The following is a 27,375-nucleotide window of genomic DNA, read 5'->3' on the forward strand; positions in this document are numbered from 1 at the left end:
GGAAGCAAGGCCGTGCAGCCCGGGTCAAACCTCAGGTTTTGGCAGGAGCATCTTTCCTCGCTCCCCGCCCCTAGAATCCTAAAGAACTTGACAGCACACATTGAGACAAGGCGGAGAAGAAGGGGGAAGGGGCGAGAGGATCGCTGCGAGCCCAATCCTCGAAGGGAAAAGCGCTGGCCTTGATTGCAGGATGATTTTGGGCATTCCACCTTAAAAGCAAACCCGGCGCTAAGGAAGGAGCGCGGTGCTGCGAGTCGGGCGCGGGTGCCGGCAGGGCTGCCTGCTGCCTGCCTGCTGCCTGCCGTGCCCGGCTGCGGGGCGAGCAGCGGGGGGACGCGGGGGGCTCCGTCCCGTACGCCCCGTCCGGTGCGGTCCCGTCCCGGCTGCGGGGCGATGGCCGAGGCGAGCCCGCGGCGCGGCGGGCGGCGGGCCGGCAGCACTGCGGTAAGGCTCCGGGCCCGGCGTGCTGCAGCGAGCACGGAGGGGGGGGGCGCGGCGGAGACAGGCCTCGTTGTACCGGGGGGGTGTGCGGGAGGTGATGGAGGAAGCGGGAGGATTGACCGGAACCGGTTTAATGGGGTGATTGTAGGAGCATCCTCCGTGCGGGCGGGCGTCGGGCATCGCTGTCCCGCAGTGCTGCTGCTTGTCGCATCGCGACATGTCCTAGGAAAGGCTGTGCTCGCTGCTGTACGGTACGAGAGAGCCGCTGGCAGGGAGCGGGCCCGGGGTGGGAGGTGTGCGGCAGCGATGCTCGCAGCATCTTCGGGGGTTAATTCTGCAGCCGGCTGCAATAAAGGTAGCAGAGCGCCTCGGAGTTTCATTTTGGCTCCGGGGGGAGTTGAAGCTCAAACGAGCAGTGCCTGGCGTTTTGCGGTGTGACTTTAAGGGACAGCAGAAAGTCATTGAGGTTGGACACTTAAGGCTCAGCTGGACAGGGTGCTAGGGCGTCTTGTTTAGCTCATGCTATGCCATGAAAGGTTGGACCAGATGATCCTTGAGGCCCCTTCCAGCCTGGTGCTCTGTGATTCTATGGCTCTATGGGTCTATGAACTTGAGCACCTGTATGTGTAAGGACCACTAGCCTCAGTCTCCATCACTCAGAAGCAAACTTAGTGGCAGATACTACTTTTTCTTTGTGTTCATTGATTTCTGACCTTCTGAATGTCCCAGTGAGCTGCAGGGAAGAATATTCCCTGAAGACTGAATTCCTAAAATGGGGGGAAAATCACATTAAATGCATCAGGATGAGATATTCACTGAAGAGATAATAACTGTGATGCTTTCAGTGCATGCCTGTGCTTGTGCTTTATTAGCCTAGTTCGTCTATATTGATTATATCAGGGCTGGCTATGGGGTTATAGTTGAGCATGCATTGAAGCAAGTTGCTGACCTGGGACCTTAAGATACACACATTTGTGTCCTCAGAAGGGGGAGTAAGTCCTGAGCATCGTCTTTGGTCAGGGAGAGAGTTAATAGTAATGAAATGTTGCCAACTGCCTGGTTTAGTGGAATTGTGCCGAGAGTTTTCCACCTTTCCTGGTATGCTGCAGAGGAATAGCAGAGGGCACAGGCATTAGGAGGTTCTTTTGTGTTCTGTTACCTAACCCCAAGGTCACCACATGCATGAGGTTCTTTGCAGTATTATAAGATAAAACATAAGGCAAGCTTAAGGCTCTTTTGTCTTTGCTTTTCCCAATGTATTGTGGGGAAGGGATTTTTTCCAGCAGTATCATTAGAGTTGAGTTTGCAGGTAACTTACTACACCTCAACCCTTAGAAACTACAACTGCAGCCGTGATTTAAATAGATATAGTCCCTCTGTTATCTCTCTGAGGAATAACTAGTTTATCATTATATATCTATTTATATATATGCACATATATATATGGGGGTTTTATCCTTTAATCCTTTCTCTAAAGTCTGTAGGAGGGTACAAGGCATGGGTTGATTGGTGGTTACCTTTCTGCAAGCTTATTTTTGGCTTTGTTTTTTTCAGTGCTTGAAATACATTAGGTCTCATGTGCAAAGCTCTGGTTCTTGGTTTGTAGCTACTCATAAGCGCTGGCCTTGAATCTATGTGGATAAAATCAGCTGAGAAAGGCCCAAATGCTTTCTAAACTGAATGGAAATGAACTCACCTGGAAACCCAGCTGCCCATTGGGTGTGTATGGGTGGGAAGTTGTGTCAAAGGGGGGTTTGCCCCTGTGGGGGGTGTCGCAGAAGGATGTGGGTGCCAGGTAATGGTCTTTTCCCCTATGTCGTGTTGGCATCCTGCCTTCAGGAAACAAAAGGTGTCCAAAGGCACCTTTCTTCTCAGTGAGGCATTTCACACCCTGTAGCTATCACAGTGTGGTTTTGGCAGGCATTTTACCTTTGGTTTCACTAAGAGTGGACTCATTACCATGCAGAAGGACCTAAAATTACATCCTCCAAGCAATTAAAGCGTTGTAAGACCATTGGCCACACAAGGCTTTGGTTCAAGTCAATTTGAGCCATGATGCTGGGGATGCAGGGCCTGTCTTGAAGCATCCTTTCCTTCGAGGTTTACAGCTTGCAGTGGCTTCTTGGTGGTATCTTTGAAACCTTGTTGGAGGATGCTACTGTTAGCCTGTCTGCAAAGAAATTCCCACTGGGAAATGACCAGAATGTCGAATGAAGCAAACATGGACATAAGGGTTGGGCATGAGGGAATGACACATGATGGACTCACAGCTCTGGAGGGAAGGGCATGACATTGCCATGAATGCAGACTGACAGATCTCTTTCTGGGATCTCCTAGTGCCTAGAGAAGAGCATCAAGGACCAGCCTGGTCAGTCAACAGGCCTGGAAAGAGCAATGCCAGCGTTTGCTGGGTTCAATAGAGAGCCAGTGTAGTGAGGTGGGAGAGGCGGCCAGCTTCTCTGGGGTGCACGAGAGGATGATGATGAGCTTGCCAGAGGCCTTCCAGTGAAATATGAATGTTGTTAATTTTCAGTTCATTCAAGATGCCTACAAGCCTGTGCCAGAGCTGGTGGTGCTTTCCTTAGTGAAGGTTCTCTGCATCCCAGTTCTGATGGTGCTTTCCTCAGGGAAGGGTTTCTGCATCCCAGGCAGAGACTGTCCTCAAAGTGAGGAACCACTCCAACTCCTCAGAGGTATCCAGTACCCTGTGGATGATTCTCCTTCTAGTTATACGGGAAGCTAAGGTTACGAGTCCTGAACTGAGGAGGGTCTCTGAGATGGGTTTATCATCAGAGCTGTGTCTTGTAGCTGAGCTGTTGGAGAACCTGCTTGGGGTTGTCTTGCAGGAGAGCTGATCTTCCTTGTAGAGCTAATTGAGCAGGCATTGGAGCAGGGAGCTGAACCTGGATCTCCTGCAGCCTCTTATCCATGCACTCTTGGGCAAGACCTCGGAGCTGCAAAGCTCTGGTGACTCCATGGTCAGGGTTAGACCTTTGGCGTGGTTGATGGGGCTGGAAGTTGGTTCATTGGGTCTCCCCAAGGATGGGTTTTGGCCATCACTGTGTGCCTGGGACTGGCAGCAGTTGTGTGCTGACCAGGCACTGGGTAACAGAGGAGCAGCACGCAGGGCTTGGAGCCAGCACCAACGTGTCTGTTGTTTAATGGTTTGCTTGGTTTTAGCGCCAAATCTTTGTCCCTGGCACCATGCTTGTTGACTTCCAAAGGGTAGGAATTTGGCACTTGATTCACATGAATTCATTTTTTCTCTGCTCCTACTTAAAATAACAACAGATCAATATAGCGAATTCATGTGGCTTATTTGATCCTAAAAGTCATTGTCCCTTTCTAAGTGATGTTGTGGGCGGTGGAAGCCACAGCCTGACCTTTCCTACACAAGAAAACTCGTTATGATGCAGTTCATGGGTGTCAGATCTCCGCTGTAAATCGTGGCTTTTTTGAAGAGCACGAACGCATGTTTACAGGAGCAGTCTTGGTTTAGAAGGCACAGATTAAGTGCCCTGCAATGCAAAACACCTAAACATGTTCATTACTCTCACCATTGGTATAGATGCTCCTACCGTGTTTCAAGGAGGAGGATAATATATGGAGGAATATATGGAGAAATATAACCTGGCCTGGCAGGATGTCAGAGTAAATCATATGTCTTAATTAACTCAATCCTTTGCATCATGCACTTAGCCACAATTTAATGATACGACACCTACTTGCTTAAAACCTCATTTTCACTCTTAAACACCCTTTCCACAGATCCATTTGGAATGCGCCTGCCAACCATATGCTTGAAGACAGGAAACTCCAAATTCTTACCCTAAATGAAACGTTGCCTGGTAATTACCAGGGACAAGACTATGCTTGATGCAGTTATGGGATGATTAGTGAGTTTGGCAATACGTCTTGCTGCCTCAATCTGTCTGTTATTCCTCTCGATGTTCCAGCCCTCTGTTCCTTGCTAAGTCGTAGTTTCACTCCTCAAGTCCTAATGCTGAACATTATATATATTATAGGTGTTTGGAAGCTGTTGTTGGACCTGCCGTGTCCTTAGAGTGGATTTCCCCTCTGTTTCCTTGCAGGCATCTTTCCCAGGGAACCTGCACCTAGTGATGGTTCTGCGTCCCACGGGATTTTTCCAGCGCACCTTCACTGACATTGGGTTTCGCTTCAGTCAGGAGGATTTTCTGCTCAAGTTACCGGTACGAGCATGCAGAGCTGTCGTGTTTGTGTGGGCTCAGTGCACCTCGGGTCAGAGGGTGGCAGTGTCCCACTCTGCAGGCACCCGTATGTGGAGTCACCAGAGTGTCCCTGCCAGAAGTGCCTTATTTCCACCAAATCGGTCTCCATCAAACCTCTCCTTTAGCATTTTTCATCTTCCCTTGTGCAGTTTACTCCCCACCAGAGTACCATGGTAGTGGCTGGTGGGCTTCTCAGCCTGTTCTCATCCCCCGTAGAGGCTGCGTGGAGGATAAAACCATGCTCAGGAGTTTGTTTAGTGTCTAAAAAGTCAAAAGACATGTCCAGTGAGGCTCTTGCAATGGATTCCGCCCATTTTCATCTCAGTATAAACTCCATACCATCATCCTGTTGGTGTTTGTTCCTAAAACAGCGACTGAAATGGTGTTTTATGCTCTTTGAGTCAGAGTTTCCACGGCTTCTAAAGCCACCTTGATCGTAGGACATAATAAGAATAATTAAGAGAAGTACAGTGCATCTGTGGAGTCTCAGCTGATGCAATTACAAATGCATAAAGCAAACTAATGTTTTCCTTTAGGAAATGATACGACTTTCACAAGCTTTGCATTTTTCACTCTAAAATGAATGATTGCCATTTGCACAGTCCTGAAAATTCATGACTTATCCGAGGGCAGATCAAGACACCCAAAGCCTCATGAATATATATTTGTGTGAAGCTGGCTTCATAACTTATTAAAGTGTATATGTATTTTTCTGAATTACTGTTCATTCCTTGCAAAACCCTGCATTACTTCTGCTTCCAGCTCTGTTCTGCAGTTAGATACTGCAGCATCGCTCTGTGCTTTGCATTCAAGGAAGAAAGCACTTGGGAGATCAGGGTTGGCTTACCAGAACGGTCAAATACATCAAATAAAAGCCATATTAAGCCGTAAGCACAAGAAGAAAGCCATTCTGTAGAACAGTATTTAGAGCAAACCCAGTTTTTAGATACATAAAGGCTTCTTAGGCTTGATTTGTGTATGGCTAGAAGTGATGCTCAACCAAGTAACGGTGTTGCCTTGCTTGTAGGTTGTTATGCTGAGCTCGGTGAGCGACCTGCTGACATACATTGATGAACAGCAACTAACCCCAGAGTTTGGAGGCACCCTGGAGTATTGCCACAGCGAGTGGGTCATCTTCAGGACTGTACGTACCGGGGCTGAGCATTGGGCTCTTGGGTGTTTGGGATGGATGGAGGAAGGTTTTCTGTAGTTATGGGTAGCTGGAAGTGACCCCTGATGCCAACTGCATTTCTTGTGTCGTATTTGCGAAGGAATCAAGTGGCATTAGGCCCTTGGTGGGTCTAGAAAGGAGTTAGATGATGAACTGCCTCCTTTTGAAACTGCTCCTTTTGAAACTGCTCCCAAAAGATTTGTCATTTTAAGTCTTTATTAAAATTCCCTTAATGATAGGTACAAAAATGGGCCTTTTTTTTATATATATATAATGGTTGTTTCATGTGATTAATATCACGAATGTGTTTGGGAACCAGAGCAATGAGACTGCTTTCTGCATGCTGACCGAATGCAGAGGATTCAGATGATTTCCTTTATGTTTTTTCTTCTGTGCAAGAATTTTCCTTTAATATTGCCAGGAATGAGGTGTTTAATTCCCTGAGCCGTTCCTTGCCACGTGTTTCTATGCTTGCTGTAACATTAGTTTTAACTGGGACTTTGTCTCCCAGATTGTATCCCTGCCTGTGGTAGAGGGGTTGGAACTAGACGATCTTTAAGGTCCCTTCCAAACCACGCTATCCTATCGTTCTATGCTGAATGGCAGATTGGTTTCCCAGTTAACTTCCCAATGAATCACAGCACCAATGAAACATATACCAGCCATCCTAGTGTCCCTTGTCCTGCAGCATCATCCACACGAGCAGATGTGGAGCTCAGCATAAAGGCAAAAGCACAAGACATTGTAGCTGGAGTAACTCCACTCTTGTGCCATGAACTTTGTGATGGTTTATGCTGTGTATCCAGAGCTCCCACTGTCTGCCTGGGATGTGTTCGGAGGTACCAACAGCACTAGTTTCCATCCCACTCTGTCCAGTTCATCTCCATTTTGCTGCCTCCCTTATCCTCTGATGAAGCTGCAGATGAGGTGCCCATGGTTCCATGCTGCATTGTAACCTGCCCTTTGGGCTTGTAAAGCTAGAAGCATCCATCACCAAGAAGCCAAATACATCTCGAAAGGTGGAGACACCTGGAGGTGGTTCCCAGTGTGGTTTAACTGGAGGAATTAAAGGGATTCAGCACTGGGCCCCCCAAAATAAGGACATGGAGCTGTTGGAGCAAGTGCAGAGGAGGCCACGGAGATGCTGCGAGGGCTGGAGCAGCTCTGCTCTGGAGCCAGGCTGAGAGAGCTGGGCTGGGGCAGCCTGGACAAGAGAAGGCTCCTGAAGGGGAGACCTGAGAGCAGCTCCAGTGCCTAAAGGGGCTGCAGGGAACCTGGAGAGGGGCTTGGGACAAGGGCCTGTAGGGACAGGCCAAGGGGAATGGCTTGAGCCTGCCCGAGGGGAGACTGAGCTGAGCTCTTAGGCAGAAGCTCTTCCCTGTGAGGGTGCTGAGGCGCTGGCACAGGGTGCCCAGAGAAGCTGTGGCTGCCCCATCCCTGGCAGTGCTCAAGGCCAGGTTGGACACAGGGGCTTGGAGCAAGCTGCTCCAGTGGAAGGGGTCCCTGCCCGTGGCAGGGGTTGGAGCTGGAGGAGCTTTGAGGTGGTCTTTCAGGTGCAGAGGAGAAGCCGAGCAGCCAGGCTGCTCCTGTGCTCCCCTGCCTTGCAGAGCAGCACGGGCAGAGCCTCTGACATTGAACTGGGACCTTTGGCTTTTGTGGCTGGAGCCAAACCCTTCGTGTCCCTGAAGGCAACCCCCGGCCCGGGTGTGGAGACAGTGCCTGTGAGACTGCAGAGACAGCACACGGCAGCTTTTATGGACGAGAAATGATGCCATTTCTATCAGAACTGTTTATTCAGAGCAGCTTCCAGTGTGTGAAGGGGCCTCCGAGGGTGCCAGAGAGGGATCCTTCATCAGGGACTGCAGCGACAGGACAAGGAGTGATGGGTTTGCACCAGAACAGGAGAAGTTCAGTTGAGGAATGAGGTAGATTCTTCCCTGTGAGGGTGCTGAGGCGCTGGCACAGGGTGCCCAGGGAAGTGGTAAATGCTGCATCCCTGGCAGCGTTCAAGTCCCGGTGGGACAGAGCCTTGGCAGGCACGGTCTGGTGTGAAGTGTCATTGCCCATGGCAGGGAGCTTGGAGCTGGAAGCTCTTGAAATCCTTTCCAACCCTAACTATCCTACAACTAAACTACAACTACAACTACATCTACCCTATAATTCTATGAGTCTAAGAAAAGTTTATTCTAGAGAAAAACAAACAGTTCCTTACTCCTATAGCTATACCTATAACCTATTGAAACCCCAACAATCCTACACTAACCTATAACCTATTGAAACCCCAACAATCCTACACTAACCTATAACCTATTGAAACCCCAACAACAGTTCCTTACTCCTATACCTATACCTATAACCTATTGAAACCCCAACAACACTTACTCCTACACTAACCTATTCCCTATCTCTACCCTACGGATGTTCCTATCTACCTACGCCTACGTTTAGGGGCAGAGGGGCCAGTGGTGTCGGTCGGGGTGGGTGCAGCAGCCCCGCGCCTGGTGCGTGTGGAGCGGGGGGCTGCAGAGGGCTGGGTGTTGTGCTGCTCCTCTGCAGCTCCGGCACCAGGCTCAGCACCGCGCTGGCGTCTTCTCTGCCCAGTGCCCTGGACGCCGGTGCCCGGGGGGGCTGCGGTGGCCGCTCTCAGGCGCTCCATGGCGCTTTCTGCCCTCCTCTGGATCTCGCTGAGGTTGGGGTAATCCCTCTGGAAGTAGGGGTGGTAGTAGAAGAGCAGCTGCAAAACGCAAAGGAGAGGAGTCAGTTGCCATCGGTGCAAGGAGGAGAGAGACAGAGGTCCGGTAACTCGGCATCTGCATCGGAAAAGGCAAACGCGGGTGCTCAAAGGGACTTTCTGGGGCATTTTAAACCTCAGCTGTTCTGGCTGAATGCAATGTTAGGGTAGGACTTTGGTGAGTCAGAACCACCCTTGTGTTTCCAGGTGCTGGGAGCAGAGAAGTGTAGGGTCTTCAAAAGCCTGAAATCCAATGGAGAAACCCAAGCAGGTCTCGTTTTAGAGCACCTGAGTGTGGAATGGGCCTGTTGGGAATAATGGTGGTGCTGCCGTGTATCTTGTCAGCATGGAGCAGCTGCCACAAGATGATGGAGGGCTCTTTTGTGTGCGGAGGAACCAACGTACCTGTCCCAGAGCAGGCCCTGACGCTGCTGCTACTGCCCGCAGCTCCCTGATGGGCACGGATATCACCATATCCTCCTCCATCCGGCAGAACCCATAGAGGTGGAGCCGGTCCAGGAATTCATTCAGGGTCTCAGCCTGAAGGGCCCTGCGTGCTCCCCTCTTGCTGAGCACTTCTGTTTCGAACAGGTTATCCGCGATAACCAGGCAGCTCCCATTGTCGCCCCACCAGATGGAGTGGAAGTGGAAGCAGGAGACGAGCTTCCATAGGGCGACCAGGAAGGAGTCAGGTGCAGAGGTCTCTGAAACACAAAATTGCATGGTCAGGGCCCAGGGTTCGTCAGGCAAACCCTGAAGGGAGTTTTCTTTTGCGGGAGGTGCGGTGGCAGCAGCCCAAGGTGCTCCCGTGTCACCTCTTCGAGGCATGGCCAACGCTGAGGATGCCTCTTCTGAAGACGTCTCGAGCACTGCTCGGTTCCTGCCCTCAGCTCTGAGTGTCCCCCGAGCAGCCAGGCCGGGTCCTGCTGCTCAGCAGACTGAAGGGCGGTGGCACCAGCGGCCCCTCAAGTTCCCCAGCATCGCTGTGACATCGGGGTTCCATGAGGGTTCCATGCACGGTGCCCATCTCCTGGCAACAGGAAGGGGAAGGCAGCAGAAGTTGCTCGAAAGCCGCGTTGTCTTCTCCTGGAGAGAGCAGTTTAGAGCCGAGAAGTGACCCCAACTGTGTTTGCCTTTGGCCTGTGCTGCTGGGGCCGTGCTGCCTCCCGTTGCCCCGGGGAGCTGGTCCCCGAGGCGGGATGGGGAAGGCTGCAGCGTTGGGCATCAGAGTGCCCAGGCCTGAAGTTTCTCCCTTGGGCACCTTCCCCCTGTGCAGAAATGCCCCAAGCCTCTTGTGTGGAGTAACCCCGCTGTGATTGCAGCAGCGCTGCTGCTGTCGCGGCTGTGCATGTGCTGGGTGATGCTCTCAGCTCTCAGCAGGGCTCCGTGCTGCTCTGCAGGATGAAGCACAAGTGAAACACCCCCTGCGCTGATCCTGCATGTGAAATAAAGTGGTGCTCTGCACTCCTGTACCTTTTTGGGATGGGTTCCTCTGCTTTTCTTTGAGACAGAGCCCTTAGACCCAGGCCAGGACACTCAGTGATGTTCTCTCAGCCTTTTGAAAGCTGTCACCCCTGTCCTGAGCTGGAGGAGCATGGCTGCAGGAACAGTGGTGTCAGCTGCAGGGTCTGAAGTTCATGGAGCCTGACCTTAGAGCAGCTCCAGTGCCTAAAGGGGCTGCAGGAAACCTGGAGAGGGGCTTGGGACAAGGGCCTGTAGGGACAGGCCAAGGGGAATGGCTTGAACCTGCCCGAGGGGAGACTGAGATGAGCTCTGAGGCAGAAGCTCTTCCCTGTGAGGGTGCTGAGGCGCTGGCACAGGGTGCCCAGAGAAGCTGTGGCTGCCCCATCCCTGGCAGTGCTCAAGGCCAGGTTGGACACAGGGGCTTGGAGCAAGCTGCTCCAGTGGAAGGGGTCCCTGCCCGTGGCAGGGGCTGGAGCTGGAGGAGCTTTGAGGTCCCTTCCAACCCAAACGAATCTGGGATTCTTTGATATGTTTCTATGAATATGTGAGCTGGATCCTATGGTGGCTTCTGCCATAGACCTCCACTATGTAGCAGGAAAAATCTGAGAATGCATAAGAATAGGTAGCCAGTGCCAAGTATCAGGTGTCTCTTCCCAATACAATCCTGTTGTGGGTTCAGTCTGCACTATGAGCTACATGTTGGTGGCCGCCAGCTGATAGAACACCACAGCACACATCTGGACATCCCACCCACCTCTCTCACATCAAGCTGTTTGCCTCCCTGTACACCCGAGCCATGGCTCTTTGTGCACTGCTAATGAGCTGTAAGAGCATCCTAAGTCCCATGCTGATTGCAGTTCTCATCTCCTACCAGGCCATAGAGAGTTTTGCTCTAACCGTGAAGGAAATTGCCCAGATGTTACAATCCTTTGGCACGGAGCTGGCAGAGACTGAGCTACCGGATGACATGTATTCAATCGAGCGCATCCTGGCCCTGCGCACAGAGAAGTACTACCAGCTCAAGGTATGGATCAGCGGCATGTTTCCAGCCCCTGTTTGCACAGCAAGGTGGGATCTCCGCCTTCCTCCCATGTGTATGTGTTGACAGACAAGATAAAACACAGCGTGACTCGTTCTGTAGGTTACCCATCCGCTGAAGCAAATTACCCTGCTAGCATCCAGCAGCCTGTCTCTGCTGCCGCCTCCTTGATCTTGCTGGCAGGAGGGTGGGTGGGAGGCTTCATCACCTCTGTGTTTGTGCTCCCGATGGGTTTCCTTTTGCTTCATTCCCGTGGCTGGAGAAGGATGCATGCAGAGATCATTGGCAGGTCTGGAGGGGTGGTTTGCCCAAGGACTCTCTGCCTGATGCTGCTTCCCTTGGGGGGGATTGAAGGAACGGGGCTGGAGAGCACCCAAAGTGAAGATTTTGTGTGAGCGCACGGCACAGAGCATTCCGGATGTGAATGAGCATGAGCCTTTGTGTTTTGTCTTAAACAACACTGGCTTCTTTAATATTTTAAGGTTAATATTGTGATAGGGTTTAGGGGAAGCTTTAGTGCCCCCAGATGCTGCTATGTCAACCTGTTGTCTTTGCTGCTCCTGCATCTTCCTGGGGACAGCAGAAGCCCGTCACCAAACCCTCACTTCAGAAACAGTTCCCTTGTTAAGAGCCATGCCGTGTGGCTGAAGGATGAGCTCCTTTGCTGTATGACAGGATTAGTTTCCATCAGTCAAAGAAGTGTGTCTATTCCCATTTATAATCACTTGTCATTGACGTGACTGTGAGTTCGCAGAAGGCTGCCTGTAAGAAATATGCAGAATGACATCCAAAGTGTGCTGTGAGTAGGCATAAATGTGTGTGTGTGTAGGGAGTATCTTTATAGATACTGCCAATAGTCCTTTATTCTTTGAGCATGAAGAGAGCTGTAGTGTAAAACAGCAGCTACATACATTGCAGTAGGACTTACTGACTGAAACTTCGTGCTTAGGATTATGTCCGAAGTGTAGGGAGAAAACACAAACTACACAATGCAGTCCTGTGTATAAACCAGTCAAACACACCCTTTCCTCTGTGGGGAAATAAACTGCGTCCTGTGTTTCCATTTGCATATAAAGCACAGCAGCACTCGGTACAAGGCATCTGTTGCTTTTAATGCCTCATCTATTGATTCCAAATATCAAACCCACTCGTTGGCTTTTGACTGAAATGACATCCACTGGACTTCTTCTTCTGTTCCCTCTAAGGCCATGAAGGATGAAAGCAGATGAGAAACCGTGCACAGATTGTGGTGACAGCAAGACACAGGGTCCTTGTCTCTCTCATGACAAGCCTAAGACTTGTACAGCTGATTCCTGAGTCCAGATAATGAGTTGATCAGAGTGATTTCTGTAGCTGTGATACTGAACAAGAGCAGGTTGCAAACACAGTGACAAAAGTGGTAGAAATTAATTAAACAGAGTAACGAAGAAATGGACCTCTTTGATAGACTGAATGGGAAGAAATCAAGTTAACATCTCTCTGATAGTCAGGCCACTTTGGCACACGTATAATGAGAGCTTTGAATCAGAAAGGGAGTGCTGGGCTCTTGGGAGGGAGATGTGTGAGGATGAAATAACAGCCACCTGCAGTCTAAAGCATGCTGCAGAATTCCTCATCCCTTCTGGGTCTCCTGCATGTGGTAGTGTCAAAAGGAGATGGGGTTTTGCCTTGTGATCATCTGCTGGGATGTTTTAGTGACAGGAACGCTATTTGGCAGTGGATGCTTTGTGTGTGGAGAGGAGAAGCTCCCATGGCCATGTCCTGCTCCTGGGCTACTGCCCTAAAGATGCTGTTGTGTTTAGGTTGCTCTGAGCTATATGGGGCAGGCAGATGCTTGTTCTGTGTTCTCTGTGTTCTCTGAATCTTCTTCTTAAAGTGGCTTTGCCATTGTTTCTCTTGCAATAGAAATATGCCCATCTCCTAGGGTGGGCTCTCACTCCTCTGTGAGTTGGCTGCCCAATGGAGCCATCAACACATTTCTCCTTCAAGGCTTCTTCAGCCACTCCTATTCCTTCCTCCTGACCTCTGTGTGTGGTCTCTTTTTTCCTGCAAATAAGTGACTAAGTGCACCTGTTTGTATGGGGCTGAGCCCAGCACAGCACAAAGCATCTCAGCTGATGCTAGTGAGCACACCAAGGCTTTAAATTGTCTCTAAGTGGTGCCTTTTAGAGGGTGTTGCTTCTACAGGTACAGGCTTCAGTAAGTGATGCCACATGGTCTCAGTCCTGGTTTTATCCCACTATGGGATGCTCCTCTTACAACATCCTGCAATGACCTTGATGGAGAAGCACAGCCTTCAAGCAGAAATACTTGCTTGAATGTATGAACTTGTAGACAGGTATCTAATACCAACTCACCTGCTCACCCAGGAGGACCTGTGGTGATGCCATCCTCCTGCCTCTTGAATCCTTTAGCGGCCTGATGTTTTCAAGTGTGCCAGTTTCCACCCAGCTTGGTGACCGGTCTGTGGTTCAGCCTCCTCCAGCTTCAGGGGCTAACCCTACATTAAGGGTGCTAAAACATCTGCTGGGAGTCCTTTGTTCTGATGGATGCCGGTGCTTCATTTCATACAGAGAAACTCAGGTAGGAGAAGCACAACATGACTTATCCTCAGCTCACCGAATGACTCAGAACTGTTTTGCATTGTGCAGGAAGATATCACAGCAGTCACAAAAGAGGGAAACTTGCTTTTGAGCAGTTTTGAAGAGCCGGACTCTGGGGAATGCAGCCAGGACCAGCCCCGCGAAAGGCCTGGGGACTGGGAGACTGTGAATCGGTGAGTGCACCAGGGGCCTGTGTGCCTGTTTTGCTCAAGTGATTTAAGCACAGATGTGTGGTTTAAGTCACTTATCGCATAGGTAAAGATACCAGTGTTTGCTCCGGACCCATCGAATTGCTGGGTGACTTTTGTCAGGTAACTTTGACGTGCTCTGATTTTTCCCCACGCTGATTTGATGAGGCTGTGGAGCAGTTGCAGGGTTCTCCCATGCCAGGCTCTCTGGTATTCAAAGCCAGGTTGGACACAGGGGCTTGAAGCAGCCAGGTTTAGTGGAAGGTGTCCCTGCCTGTGGCAGGGGTTGGAGCTGGATGAGCTGTAAGGTTCCTTCCAACTCAAACCAGTCTGGGATTCTGTATTGTTCGGATAAATAGAGATAGCAACAACTGCTGCACACAGGTGCTGTCCTCTGCACTTATGATTCCATGGGCATTCTCTCTGAGCTCCTCAACTCATGTATATGCATCTGTAACTTCCTCCTAAGAGCTTGGGTCCAGAAGACCTGAACATGTGCTCTCTAGGGATTGTCCATCTCTGCTTGTCCCCTATTTGTTCCAGTCCTGCCCTTTTCCTGTGCTGCAGGTTACTTGGTCAGCTGCGTGAGATGGAGACTGCTTTTGATGGCTTCTGGGAAAAACATCAGTTAAAAATGGAGCAGTATTTACAACTGTGGAAGTTTGAGCAAAGTTTTCAAGAGGTATGATCGGATCCACGCTGCCGGTGGTGGAAGGAAGAGCTGGAGACGGAAAGGAGGGGAGATGAGAGGAGCTTTTGTGCTTTCTATTTGAGGAGTGTTTTATTCCTGCTGCAGTTCCTTGGCTCTGGCAGGGCTGGTGAGCTTGGGGAGACCACTGTGCTTCCTCATTCAGAGCTAATTTAGATATCCCTGCCCTGCAGTCACAGAGATTTTGCTGATGGAAGCATCTTTGAGTGCAGTAATTAGTTCTTGGACTGTAGTTTTGTGCTTGGATTTAGCAGTCTTGGCTAAAGTGTGATTAACTTCAGTCTGAGAATGATTTTCTGCCTGTGCTTTGTATCCTTTTCGCAGCAGTCTTCTTCTTTGTGTCTAGGTCAAGAATGCCATTGAATTTCTAATGGGGCAGCAAGCAGAGCTGCCTGACACTGGTGACAGTGCCCTCCAAGTAAAACAAAGGCTCAAAGACTTGGCTCATTTCGATGGTATGGCTCAGGTGAGAGAATCTTTCATAGAAGGAGGCACTAATGAAACACAAGGGGCACGTTCTGTGTTTGTGGTAGGAGGTGTTTTCTGACATTACCTGCTTCTAGTGTAATCTGTTGGGAAGTGGCGGCACGAAAAGGATTGATTTTGTGTCTTTGCTGTGTGCAGAAATGCTGTGATCACTCTGCAAGCCAGAAACAGGCTATTTAATTATCACAGTTAAAATAAATCGCTGAGCCACCAGGAAGATCTAGAGCAGATAAATGTCTGAACATAGGGGAGGCGTGGGATTTAATGAGCTGGAAGAAGAATTATTTATATGCAAAGTGCTTTAGCAGTGCTAATAGGCAGAGACTGGTTACCAGGCACATGGAGAAGCAAAAAAAGTTGCTATCTTGATGTGTCTGTGATTTAAACACAACATATGGATGAAGAAAGACTAAGAGATGCAGGGGAAAGAAGAGTGAAGAAAGATGATTCACAGGAGCCCGGTGGAGGATGTGACTTCTCTAAAGGGATGTGCTTGGCAAGTGGGTCAGGCTGAGTGGAGAGATCCTGAAGGATCTGGAGCTAAGGCTTTCTGGCCATTAGGATGAAATGTGTGTGGACAGAGGGGGGAACAAAAGGCCAGGCAGGGTGCAACAGGGCAGCAGTCCCAGCAGAAAGCCAACCCTGGAGAAGACACAACCATTGCACTGAGCAGCACCAAGCTTTGCTGCAAAGGACCTGGGTTGTTTTCACCATAAACCTTAACTGCCCAAATTGCCTTTATGTTTATGAGCACAGTGTGTTTAAACTGGACAGGAGTCACAGGTTTTTATAGAGTGCAGTTCCTGGGGTGGCAGCAATACGTTTCCAGCATTGCTAGTTTGGTGAAGTGCTGTTTTCTTCTTCATCCTCTTTTTGGATAGTAAAAGGGGATTTTTTCCTAGCTAATGGGTGGCATTTTATCCTGTGTAAGCCACCTATTCTGCCTACTAATGGCAGTCATCTCTATGGGTTCCTGAAATCTGGGGAAGGGGAATGGCTTTAACCTGACAGAGTGGAGACTGAGCTGAGCTCTTAGGCAGAAGCTCTTCCCTGTGAGGGTGCTGAGGCGCTGGCACAGGGTGCCCAGAGAAGCTGTGGCTGCCCCATCCCTGGCAGTGCTCAAGGCCAGGTTGGACACAGGGGCTTGGAGCAAGCTGCTCCAGTGGAAGGGGTCCCTGCCCATGGCAGGGGGTTGGAGCTGAATGAGTTTTAAGGTCCCTTCCAACCCAAACTGGTCTGTGATTCTGTGATGCTCTGATTCTGTGTGGTTATATGTAGATATTTGGATATTCAATAAGTGTGCAATCCATTCTCTTCCTTTCACTGAAGGATCTGATAGGGAAGGCTCAGGTGGTGATACTACACGGACACCAGCTAGCAGCAAACCATCACTACGCCCTCAACTTAATCTGCCAGCAATGCAATGAGCTGCGGCACCATTCTGATGTCTTGTCTGATGAGATCAAAAGGAAGCAGATGCGACTGCAGAAGACCCTGGATCTCCACACCCGCCTTCAGCAGGTAGAGTTCAGAGACACTGGGCCTGAGAAGCAGATATGAGCTTCTCCATGGGGTTAGCATCTCCACTTCTTAGCTGGGAGCATCTGAAAGCTGCAGCTTTGATTCAGCAGTTCATAGTAGGAAAATGAACCGCAGGGATTGGAGGAGTGCCTCACCCCTCACTTAGCTGGTTAAATTAGCAAACAGCTACCTGCTGCTGCTGTGAACAGTCAGCAGAAAGAGGTGGGCAGCTCTTCAGAACACCAAAGTTCAGCTGCTGCTGTTAGTCATGATTTCATTCTGCATCCATCTATTAATTGACTTTTGAGGTTTTTACACTGAATGCAATAGAAGGGATGCTTTTGGATAAATGCCAGCCCGTTTTTCATAGAGATTTGTTAAGAATGAGCATAGCTGACTGCAGAATGAGGTGACAGATTGGTAGATAGGCACAGCTGCTGTGCGCTAGCATGGAAGTGGAGTCGTGGGGCTTCAACGCTCCTTGATATCTTGATCGGCATCAAATACTCATTTAGGGAAATTCACGCTAATTAGGCCAGAAGGCACAGGGCTGTAATATGCTTGAGGCTATTAAGAGAAGCAGTGAGGTTTGGCCCTGTTCCATCTCACTGGTTTGAGGGACTTGAGACTTGTTTTACCCCTGTGTGTTTACCTCAGTATTGCACTAATGTGTGGGGACAAGGCCATTCATTCCTCAGCAGCCTCTTGGCTGCAAGGCAGTGTCCTCTCCTGGGCTCCTGGCAGTCCTGGTTGGTGCTAGTGCGTAGCCCAGGGGCTCTGCTGGAGCATGCCATGGTCCTGCTCTCCATGGTCTCCCTTCCCATTCACAGGTCCTCTTGGCTGCCCCATCCCTGGCAGTGCTCAAGACCAGGTTGGACACAGGGGCTTGGAGCAAGCTGCTCCAGTGGAAGGGGTCCCTGCCCATGGCAGGGGTTGGAGCTGGATGAGCTTTAATGTCCCTTCCAACCCAAGCCATTCTATGATCTTCTCATGCCTGTGTACATTACATTGTGTGAGTGCCAGCTGAACCTATTGCCAACGTGCATTAAATGTTGGAAGATTAAAGTATGATTTGAAATCCTCTTCTTCTTTATTTAAGACATGAATGCAATTTCTTTGATAATTTCTCAGAGTTCGGGTCTGCACTGAGCCAGGCATTCACCACAGAACCCCTGCCTGTCTCCTTGTAAACTCTGTAGTGTCCCTTCAGCTTTCTGAGTTGGATGAATAACGACCTGCTTATCATTGGTTCAACTGTGCACCGAGCGGTGCTGCTCTGTCAGTTATAGCTCTGATTTTACCCAGTGGGAGCACATCTTGGCTATGTTGAGGACCCTGCAGACAAAATGTGGCCTTTCTGTTAATCAAAACCCAATGCAGAGGTCTTTAGGAGTACTACTTAGCTCTGTGTTGAACATACAGATCTGGTAAATGATATTCCTCATGGGAACGCTGGTTTAGCAGGGGTACCGCTGACTGTCCCACTTCCCTGTGCTTGCCCTGTGCTGTCACCAGGCTCTGCAGTGCTGTGATGAAGGTGCCTACCTGCTTGCCAACCAGCAGATGGATAAGTGCCAGTCTAAAGAAGGCGCTCAGAAAGCTCTCCAGGACATAGAAAGGTTTCTTGAAAGCTCTTCAGCCTACTTAAACTATGATCCCCAAGCCCTACACTGCGATTTTGAGTCAGTCTTAACATCAGAACTAAAGGTAAGCAACCCCTCCAGTTCCTTGGGACACAGTATAAAGCAAGTGAGTGGGATTGTCAGCTTTATAGTCCTCTCTTTGGGGTCAAAGTGCAGAATAGTGGTAGTTATTTGATCACAGGAGTCTCTCTCACTCTCTGCAGTGCCAGATACAGTCAGTGCAGGTCAAGCTTGAAAATGTCCGAAGCATGTTTGAGAACCGTCAGTCTTGCTTCAAGAAGCTGCTGGATAAACACGTACGGCCCGTCCAATTGGTAGCCCCAAGGCCGGAAAATCCACCCAGATCAAAATCGCCTCTCTTCTCCCCTAAACATGGTAAAATATTTTACATTCGTGGTGTTTTCAGATGCTATTTTTGCTTTTGGAAGAGTAAAGCTGAGGGTGGTTTTGAGAAACCAGCTCGGCCGTGCTGGCTGATCCAGAGTTGTTGTGTAATGCTGAATGTATAGGAGATGATTTATTGTCTTCCCAGTTTTGTGTCCTGCCTCGTGTGGAAGCACATTTTGTGTTCCCATACGTGTGTGAATAATAGGGCTGGTTGCTTGGTGTTTATTTTCACTTCCTACTCAGTGAAACAAGAGAGTTGTAAACGGTGCGTGCTTCCAGTTCTGCTTTACTAGCATCCTACTGGGCTGAACGTTGGTGTATTAGTACTATGGGGAGAAAAGGCAAGGGTTATAAGTGTATTAGCACACTTATTCTCTGTGACTGTCTTGAGCTGGAGCTGACATGAACTTAGGCTGATGTTTGTAAAGGAGCTTGGAGAGATGAGGAGCTCTAATCTCATGAGCAGAACTGAGCCTGATGCTTAATTCCCTTTGATTCCTCAAGGATGTCTTCCTTAAATCCCAATTACAGAATAATTAATGCCCATAAAACTACAGATTCTGGTTGAGCTGAGGTCACTGAATGTTCTGCCCTGATTTTGGTAATGGGATGTGGCAGTGTTAGCTTTAAATGATAACATTAGAGCTTCAATCCTTGGCAGTATTCTGAAGTTACATCCATGCATTTTAAACCAGGGACATGCTATGTTTTGTGGGAATATTAAATTCAGTGATCTGACTGCAGAAAGCAATGAAACATTTGTGTTTCAACACAGAATTTTTATGATGAATTAGTGAATATTGGTGCTGGTGAACTGTAGCAGGTATTGTGCAACAGTAAATGTGGTTGCAGTCCATAATGTGAATAGCCAAGCTAGTGGAGGGATGGGGATGAAGGTGAAGGCAGTGAGGGGGATAAACTAGTTGAGATGCAGGCCAGTGCAGCAAATTAATCCCAGATTTCCTCTTCCCAGGCTGATGCCACCTTCACTAGACCACGCCGCCTTCTGAACCCCTTTCCTTAATGAGAGAAAGTGCTCTGGGTCTTTAAACAGGAGTATTGCCCATTGCCTAACAGCTTACCCAGCTTTCTAGAAACAGGAGAGCACTAGGGAGGAAATACTGACTTAAAGAGCAGGGGTAAATGGGTGGCCACCTCCATGGGATGTTGTGAGACCATCATCAATTGGCTGGGCTCATTTCATGCCTTTATGGGATGCATGTTCTTCTTGCAAAGGCACTCAGTTGCCTGTAAAGCACTGGTATCCTCTGTTAATCCTCTTCCTGAAAGAGATGATCAAGTGTGTTGAAATGAGCATAGCCAGCAAGCAGGGAAAGACAAAAGGCTTCTCTTTGGATAGATCATGCAGAGAGAGCATTTAATAGGACCTCTGTTTGATACAAAACATCAAACTGCTGCGGGCCTGCTGGCGTGATGTGCAGTGTCAAAGACACATGCTGGGCTCTGATGGGAGTGCTTTGAGATGGATGGGTTTTATGGCATGGATTGAAACCAAACCACCTCCAAGCATGGTACTTTTGTCCTCTTTTTCTTTCTTTCCTTTGTTTCTCCCCCCCCCTTTTTCTGTCTGAGGAGAGATGCTTCCTCTTTCATCTCTACCCTGCATTTGAAGCCTGTCTGATAAATGTGGGTTTAATTTTGAAACTGCTTTTTTGGGGGGGGAATAGAAGAGTAAAGCTATCCTATCCTGAGCCATAAAACGTAGTGAGATGTGCAGAAGTGATACAGGAGGCTGCGACAGAGCCCTAGTGATGGAGCAGAACACCGAGCTACAGCTGATGACCATCTCCTGTCTCACTTCCTATATTGTTCCCTTCCTCCCAGTGGGACCACTGGCAGGTCCTTGCTGCTTTTAGGTCTTTCTGTCTTTGATGGGTCACACCACAATGCATGCTTCCAATCTGCTCTCCAGCACCCACATCTCTCTCCTTCCTCATGTGCTGTGTTTACACGTGGAGGTCTAAGGCCTTGTGGTATGATAATGCACCATAGCTTTATCTTACAGCAGCCCCATGTGAAGATGGGGGCCCTGTTTTCCATGAGGGCTTGCATTCCTCTGCATCCATTTTTCTCCCTACATACTCTGTTTCACAGAAGATGGCTCTTCACCGTCAGCATTCTCCAGACCTTCAGTGTAGACACAGCTGCTGTTGCATTTGCGTGTGCTGTGATGCCCTTTTCACCCTAATGGAAAGATAGTTCATTAGTCCAGTTAATTCTTTGTTTTTCCCTTTCTAGCCTTTTTTCTATACGTAAAGAAGGTGAATGTTGCACATCAGAATATGCTCAGTTTTGGTCCATCTCAGAATTTGGTGCAGCCGCTGGCACGTGGAGCTGTCACTGAAGCTGGAGAAATCCATTATTGCTGGGTTTTGTTGGGGGGAAAAAGACCCTTTGAGTGAAGAGTTGCGACATTGACTACTCAGGATTAAGAAGTATTTGAAAGATGCTGTATAAGTACTACAAATCGTAGTTATTTATTAACAACAGTAATAAACTCTTCTAAGGTGGTGAAACAGTTTATACAGCTGAGCTTCTTGCCCTGCATTCATAAAAAGGCTTTAAACCAGTATCCCAGTAGGCTCCATTTATCCCAGTAGATGCTCCATCCCTGGCAGTGTTCAAGGCCAGACTGGGCAGAGCCTTGGGCAACATGGTTTAGTGTGAGGTGTCCCTGCCCATGGCAGGGGGTTGGAACTGGATGTTCTTAAGGTCCTTTCCAACCCAAACCGTTCTGTGACTCTCTTATTCTATGATTCTCTTACTAGCTAACTAACTATCCTTCTTAAAACACATCCCACTTTTCTTTGTGACTTACTAGTTGCCGTATGAACCATCTGCTATAGACGCACATGACACCTTTGTTTTCTTCTGCTCAAGGTGTGGATTTTAATTCCAGTTTGAAGTTTTCATTTGATCTCTCTCTCCCTGGGAAGAAAACATCAAGAAAAACCCCAAGTTCTCGCAAGGTAAAAACTGTTCATGAAATCTGAATGTGGTTTATGCACTGAAGAACTGAAACCCTTCTAAAAATTGGTGGTATTTAGGCTTTGGGTTCGAGGATGCTCTCTTTTATTTCCTTTAGAAACTCAAACAAACCCTAAACCCTTTCGTATCCGTATGGTTTAGTTGGATTACCTGAGATCTATCTGGGATTGTTTTTCCAAGGCACAGAGACTGATTTCCTGTGTGCTATTTCCTGGATTTGCTCTTTGTATAGCAGAGGTGTCTGTCACTGGACAGGAAAACTGCCCATCTGCTGATGTCTCTCCTATGAACTACTGAATTATGTTACCCATGTTCCCAGATTTTATGTAGTAGAGCATTTTCTGGGAATATTTGGCCATCAATTATGTGCTATGCCCTATAAAAGCTGTGTGTCACAAAGGATTTCTTAAAAGGAAGCATATTCCATCCTTCCCTTGCCAGCATCAGGGGCTGGGCTCATCCTGGCTCTGCATGACCTCCCTGCAGCTCTTCCCAGTGCATCCCATTTCTCTTCCAGATTGAAGTCATGCACGACTACCAGGAAAAACGGAATTCCTTGCAGTATTTCATTTCAGACAGTGATGACAACTTGGATATACTAAAAGGGTAAGTTTTAACCCCGTTTACACCACTTAACATGACGTTTACTTCTGGCCAGTCCTTGCCCCATCCGTGGGCTCCTTCAACTGGATGTAGGGGTCATCTCTTGTGCTGTTACCTGTTTTATCATCCCTGTGTTGGTTGTTCATGAGGTCACACTGTGGTTTGGGCCGGTTGAACTGCGCCATGGGGTTTTTACACACATAAAGATGATATAATTCAATTTCTTTCTGTATTTTAGCCATGTTATAAATGAGCTTATAGAAACGGAGAGGGTGTACGTGGAGGAGCTCTTCACTGTTTTGACGGTGAGTCACTTCTTCAGGTTGCTCATTACAGTTCCCTGGTGGCTTGCGCAGAACAGAGCCTGCCACCTTCTCAAACCAAGCAGAGATGTGGTGGGGCAGGTTTCCACCAGACTGTCAGATCCCAAGCTAGTCATAAATGTTCATGTTTCCTCCTTAGGTTTTCTTTGTTGGAGGCATCTGCAGGAACAGTTGGTGTCAGGATGAGCTTTTCATCCAGAATGAGGGAGAAACCTTCTGTTTGTACACAGAAGCACTGGTAATTGATCAGTGCCTGGGGACACGTACAAAAAGCTGTGATTTTTTTAGCTGTTCCTTCATTTCCTTTACCTTTTGGAGGCAAAGAAGCTTGTGTTTTCTTCTTGGGAGAATCCTGTCCTGAGCTTGTGAACATAGAACGCACGTTTCTTTAGAAACCAGCTTATAATTTCTCATCCTGCTGTTTTAGACACTTATAATGTATTCCAATAGAGCTCTTGCTGATGGCCAAACCAAGCTGGCTGTTAAATAGCTCTCCCCCTTCATGTTTAACCCAGGAGCAAGCAGGGTATAAATCTGTCGGGCTCCAGGTAGTTACATGTAATTGCTCTGCGCTGATGTTTGTTGTGTCGAGCCACACTCTGTGTGATAAAGCAGTTGGCAAGCGCGCAGATTTATTGCTGTGCATATCGAGTCTAGATAGAGAAATAAGGACGGATAGACTAAAGCTTTCTGAAAATAGAGTTTCCTTTAAAGGGGGCAGCCTGCTTGCAGTGGGTAAATATAAATGACTAATTTTCCAGAGAGTTATCTTCTCCCACATCCTTAATCAACTACAAAATGCCTGCTTAGTGTAAGGAATACTGATTCCAACCACAGTGAGTGTGAGAGATTAATTTGGAAAGCCAGAGATGTGCTGTACATACTGAATAAATTCTTGTGAACATTCTTGCTGCTCATGTTAAAAGAGCCTCAGTTCTTAGTGTGGCCTTAGTTCTCTGTGCGATGCTCAGTGACTAGTGTGGCCAACGTGAGCTGTGGCTGATGGCCACCTGATGGCTTCTTTGCAGTGACGGTCCTGAGCTCTGGCAATGCCTTCTCCCTTACCCTGCAGTTAGGATGTTTACCCATTTTGGTGATGTTTCTGTATTGATGTGAGGATGTGACGTTACCAAGGGGAACTTTGCATTATTTCCTGCTTCCACCCAGCAGCTCAGAGTGCAGTGGTGTCACTTCCACCTCCTCCCTGGTTTGGGAGGCTGTGATATCAAGAGGGTTAGGGAGCCACAGAGAACAGAGATCCTGAGGCATTGAGGAGTGCAAGACCCGAACGCCCAGCAGGTCTTATACAAGAGCAGGAAGCCTGTTGACTTTGATATTTGATCTCAAGCTGTCTCTGCCTTGTGACAAGCCATCTCATGCGCTGGGTCTTGTGAGGTTGTGTGTAACTGCATACACCAAACATGTTATCACTCCTGTGTCCATGGTCATAGCAGCAGATGTGTTCAACCCAGACAAGTGTTCCTCTGGGAGCTCTACCACAGCCAGGCCATAGCAAGGAGCGAGCGGCTGAGACTTGCCTTTGGTGAATAAAGAGCATCTCTGCAGTGCTGGCCAGCCCTGTGGGAGTCATCCTAAGCCATTCCTGGCTGAACCACAACCATTATTCCCAGGGACTGAAAGAAAGGGGTTTGGATACAAAAATAAGGAAATAAAAAGGTTATTATATGTTGAAACAGAGCGGATTGTACTGAAAGTCTGTTCATGTCCCCTTTTCGTCTGCCTTCGAGGAGATGCCAAGCCAAAGCCTTACCAACTGAGTGATGAGCCCCTTTTGCATCCTGCAGGGCTACAGAGCTGAGATGGATAACCCTGCCATGCTCATCCTCATGCCTCCTGTGCTGAGGAATAGGAAGGATGTCCTCTTCGGAAACATGCCTGAGATATATGACTTCCACAACAAGTATGATGCTGGCTTTATTCCCATCTGTATCAGACTGATTTCCTATGATGAATCGGTACCCAGAGCGTACCTTGCTCACCGCTGCATTTTGCCTCTTCTCCCATCTCTTGCAGAATTTTCCTGCACAGCTTGGAAAGCTGCCTGGGAGCACCCGAGAGAGTGGGATTTTGTTTCCTAGACAGGGTGGGTGACTCATTTTCACATATAAAGCAGGCTGGAAGGCCAATGTTTCTCCTGGTTTGTCGTACTCTGAGACATCTCAGTTATACCAGTTGAGCGGGATGCCTCTGATCCACAACACCAACAGCGAGACCGGGAGTGTGGGTGCATGGCCAGCAGCAGATGGGGCGAGCAGCAGTCGTGACTACACTGTGGTCTGCTGTGACTCTCAGCAGTGGGGTGTTTTAACCCAAACTCTGTGACTTTTAGATGTTGAAGCTGGCAACAGAGAGAAAAGCAAGCGTACAGCATGGGTGCTTGTGTGGTTTGGCTGCCCAGCAGGCTTTGTGCATGTGAGTGACTTGCCTTTCGGCTTCCCTTACAGCGAGAAGATTTCCAGATGTATGAGAAGTATTGCCAGAACAAGCCCCGGTCAGAGTCCCTGTGGAGGCAGTGCTCAGAGAGCATCTTCTTCCAGGTGAGCTATTTGTTCCCATTGAGCCAGCATTATCCTGGGGCACTCACTTGTCCCAGACACCCTCCTCAGCATCCCGTGTGTTCTGTTTACTCTTGCGTGGAAGCCTCACAAAGATAGCAGTTGGGGTTCATTGTATACAAGGATTTTAAGGGAAGTCCATTCTTTATATTATTTTATATGTTTTAATAAAATTCCTTTACTTCCAGGCAGCATATGGTATTTTTACATGGAATCTTTGAAGTCATTAAACCACATTAGTCATGCCATTGGAATCATAGGATCATAGAATGGTTTAGGCTGGAAAGGACCTCAAGATCATCCAGTTCCAACACCCTGCCATGGTCAGGGACACCTCGCACTAGACCAGGTTGCCCAAGGCTTTTTCCAACCTGGCCTTGAACACTGCCAGGGATGGGGCATTCACAATTTCCCTGGGCACCCTGTGCCAGGGCCTCACCACCCTCACAGGGAAGAGCTTCTGCCTTCTGCAACCTGGACTTCCCCTGTTTCGGTTCAAACCCATCACTCCTTGTCCTATCACTGCAGTCCCTGATGAAGAGTCCCTCTCCAGTATCCTTGTAGGCTCCCTAGGAAGAACTGGTAGGAATAACTACTGAATTGGTTCAGAACTTACTCAGAATTCTTTGTTCCAGGAATGCCAAAGAAAACTAGAGCACAAACTCGGGCTGGATTCCTATTTGCTCAAACCAGTGCAGCGCCTGACAAAATACCAATTACTTCTGAAGGTATTTCCTCTTCTGCTGTTAAAGGGCATCAAGAGATAGATTTGTTTGCCGCTTCATTTTCCGGTGGAAGGTTACCTGTAGATCAGCACCGAGCTCTAGATTACGTGTTCATAGAATCATAGAGTAGTTAGGGTTGGAAAGGACCTCAAGATCATCCAGTTCCAACCCCCCTGCCATGGGCAGGGACACCTCACACTAAACCATCCCACACAAGGCTTCATCCAACCTGGCCTTGAACACTGCCAGGGATGGAGCACTCACAACCTCCCTGGGCAACCCATTCCAGTGCCTCACCACCCTCACAGGAAAGAATTTCCTCCTTAGATCCAATCTAAACTTCCCCTGTTTCAGTTTTAACCCGTTACCCCTTGTCCTGTCACTATAAGTGTTGCTTATCTTAGGAGTGTTTTTCAATGAAGACGAAAACTCACAGAGCTGAAAAAGGGACAAGTGCTTTGAACAAGCCATTTTTTAAGGGGAGAAAGACTGAATCTCTTCAGAGATGCAAAATGATAGAAACAATTCTAAGCAAACTGAACCAGAGATGATCATAAGAGTGTGATGAATGAAATACATGAGATTGATGCATCTCTTCTCCTCGGGTTGTTACAGTGCCTATAGTGTTTAATGCGTTCATTCTCATGTTCCCTGTCTGAAGCAAGGCAGTGCTGTTACTCCCACTTGGTAAAATGGGAATAACGCTGGGGTAGTGGCTTCTGAACCCCAGTTCTTGAATGAGAGATGAGCACACAGGAAGCTGTAAGTGGGCACAGGAGATGGGAAATGAAAGTAGTTTTATATCAATGGTGTAATTCCCTAATCTGCTTTCCATTTATTGACTTTAAGGCTCTGGGTTTTATAAATGTAACCTCATTTGAAGGCATATTGGCAGCTAATGGAAAACCTGAGCCTCAATTCCCCTTTCTTACCAAGCAGGAAAACACAGCGCAAAGAACTCAGATGAACGTGATGCTGCTTTATAACCTGACACGATCCTTAAGGAAACCCAGCAAAAATGGGCCACGCTTCGGTGATGTGTCCCACACCTCATACTCATTGTAGTTTAGCGTGAGTCTTGTTTCCAATGACGTGACAAAAGAAACCCAGGCAGCGTAGGTTGCCCTTGGGCACTGGAAACCTTGGGCGAGATGGCAAAGTCTGCTTTGTTCAAGTGCAAACCTGTGCTCTTCCATTCCTATTTTCAGGAGCTGCTAAAGTACAGCACGAGCTGTGATGGAGTTCAGGAACTTCAAGAAGCTCTGGTTGCAATGTTGGATTTACTGAAGTCGGTCAATGACTCCATGCATCAGATTTCAATAACAGGATATGATGTGAGTAGACCCGGGTGATGAGAGATGGGATGATGCATTGGGAATAGATGGTGTCCCAGAATGTATGAGCTGAAAGCTGTACTAGAAGAGCTACGAAGTGAATGGGATGAGGGAGCTCTTGTAGGTGACAGTTTTCCATCTGATCTGGGAAAACAGGCACATCCAAAGGACC

General features: G+C 48.4%; 1 protein-coding gene across 4 annotated transcripts in view; it reads left to right on the top strand.

Annotated features, from left to right (window-relative positions):
• The window catches only part of MCF2 (MCF.2 cell line derived transforming sequence), a 62,767-nt gene that overhangs the window by 18,572 nt on the left and 16,820 nt on the right, over positions 1-27,375 (top strand). For 3 of the 4 annotated variants that reach the window (XM_065689517.1, XM_065689519.1, XM_065689520.1), the window contains exons 5-21: positions 4,533-4,652; positions 5,719-5,835; positions 10,932-11,081; positions 13,748-13,872; positions 14,455-14,569; positions 14,943-15,062; positions 16,412-16,603; positions 18,119-18,310; positions 18,450-18,621; positions 21,535-21,623; positions 22,160-22,248; positions 22,484-22,550; positions 24,374-24,489; positions 24,603-24,672; positions 25,034-25,126; positions 25,780-25,872; positions 27,078-27,203. In XM_065689517.1, coding sequence (XP_065545589.1) covers positions 4,533-4,652; positions 5,719-5,835; positions 10,932-11,081; positions 13,748-13,872; positions 14,455-14,569; positions 14,943-15,062; positions 16,412-16,603; positions 18,119-18,310; positions 18,450-18,621; positions 21,535-21,623; positions 22,160-22,248; positions 22,484-22,550; positions 24,374-24,489; positions 24,603-24,672; positions 25,034-25,126; positions 25,780-25,872; positions 27,078-27,203 — 2,046 coding nt within the window. Of the gene's footprint in view, positions 1-4,532; positions 4,653-5,718; positions 5,836-10,931; positions 11,082-13,440; positions 13,680-13,747; positions 13,873-14,454; positions 14,570-14,942; positions 15,063-16,411; positions 16,604-18,118; positions 18,311-18,449; positions 18,622-21,534; positions 21,624-22,159; positions 22,249-22,483; positions 22,551-24,373; positions 24,490-24,602; positions 24,673-25,033; positions 25,127-25,779; positions 25,873-27,077; positions 27,204-27,375 lie in introns of those variants that run through there. The other variant, XM_065689521.1, reaches the window with a different exon arrangement.

This window comes from Lathamus discolor, chromosome 9 (assembly GCF_037157495.1).
Source record: "Lathamus discolor isolate bLatDis1 chromosome 9, bLatDis1.hap1, whole genome shotgun sequence".
Classification (NCBI taxonomy): domain Eukaryota; kingdom Metazoa; phylum Chordata; class Aves; order Psittaciformes; family Psittacidae; genus Lathamus; species Lathamus discolor.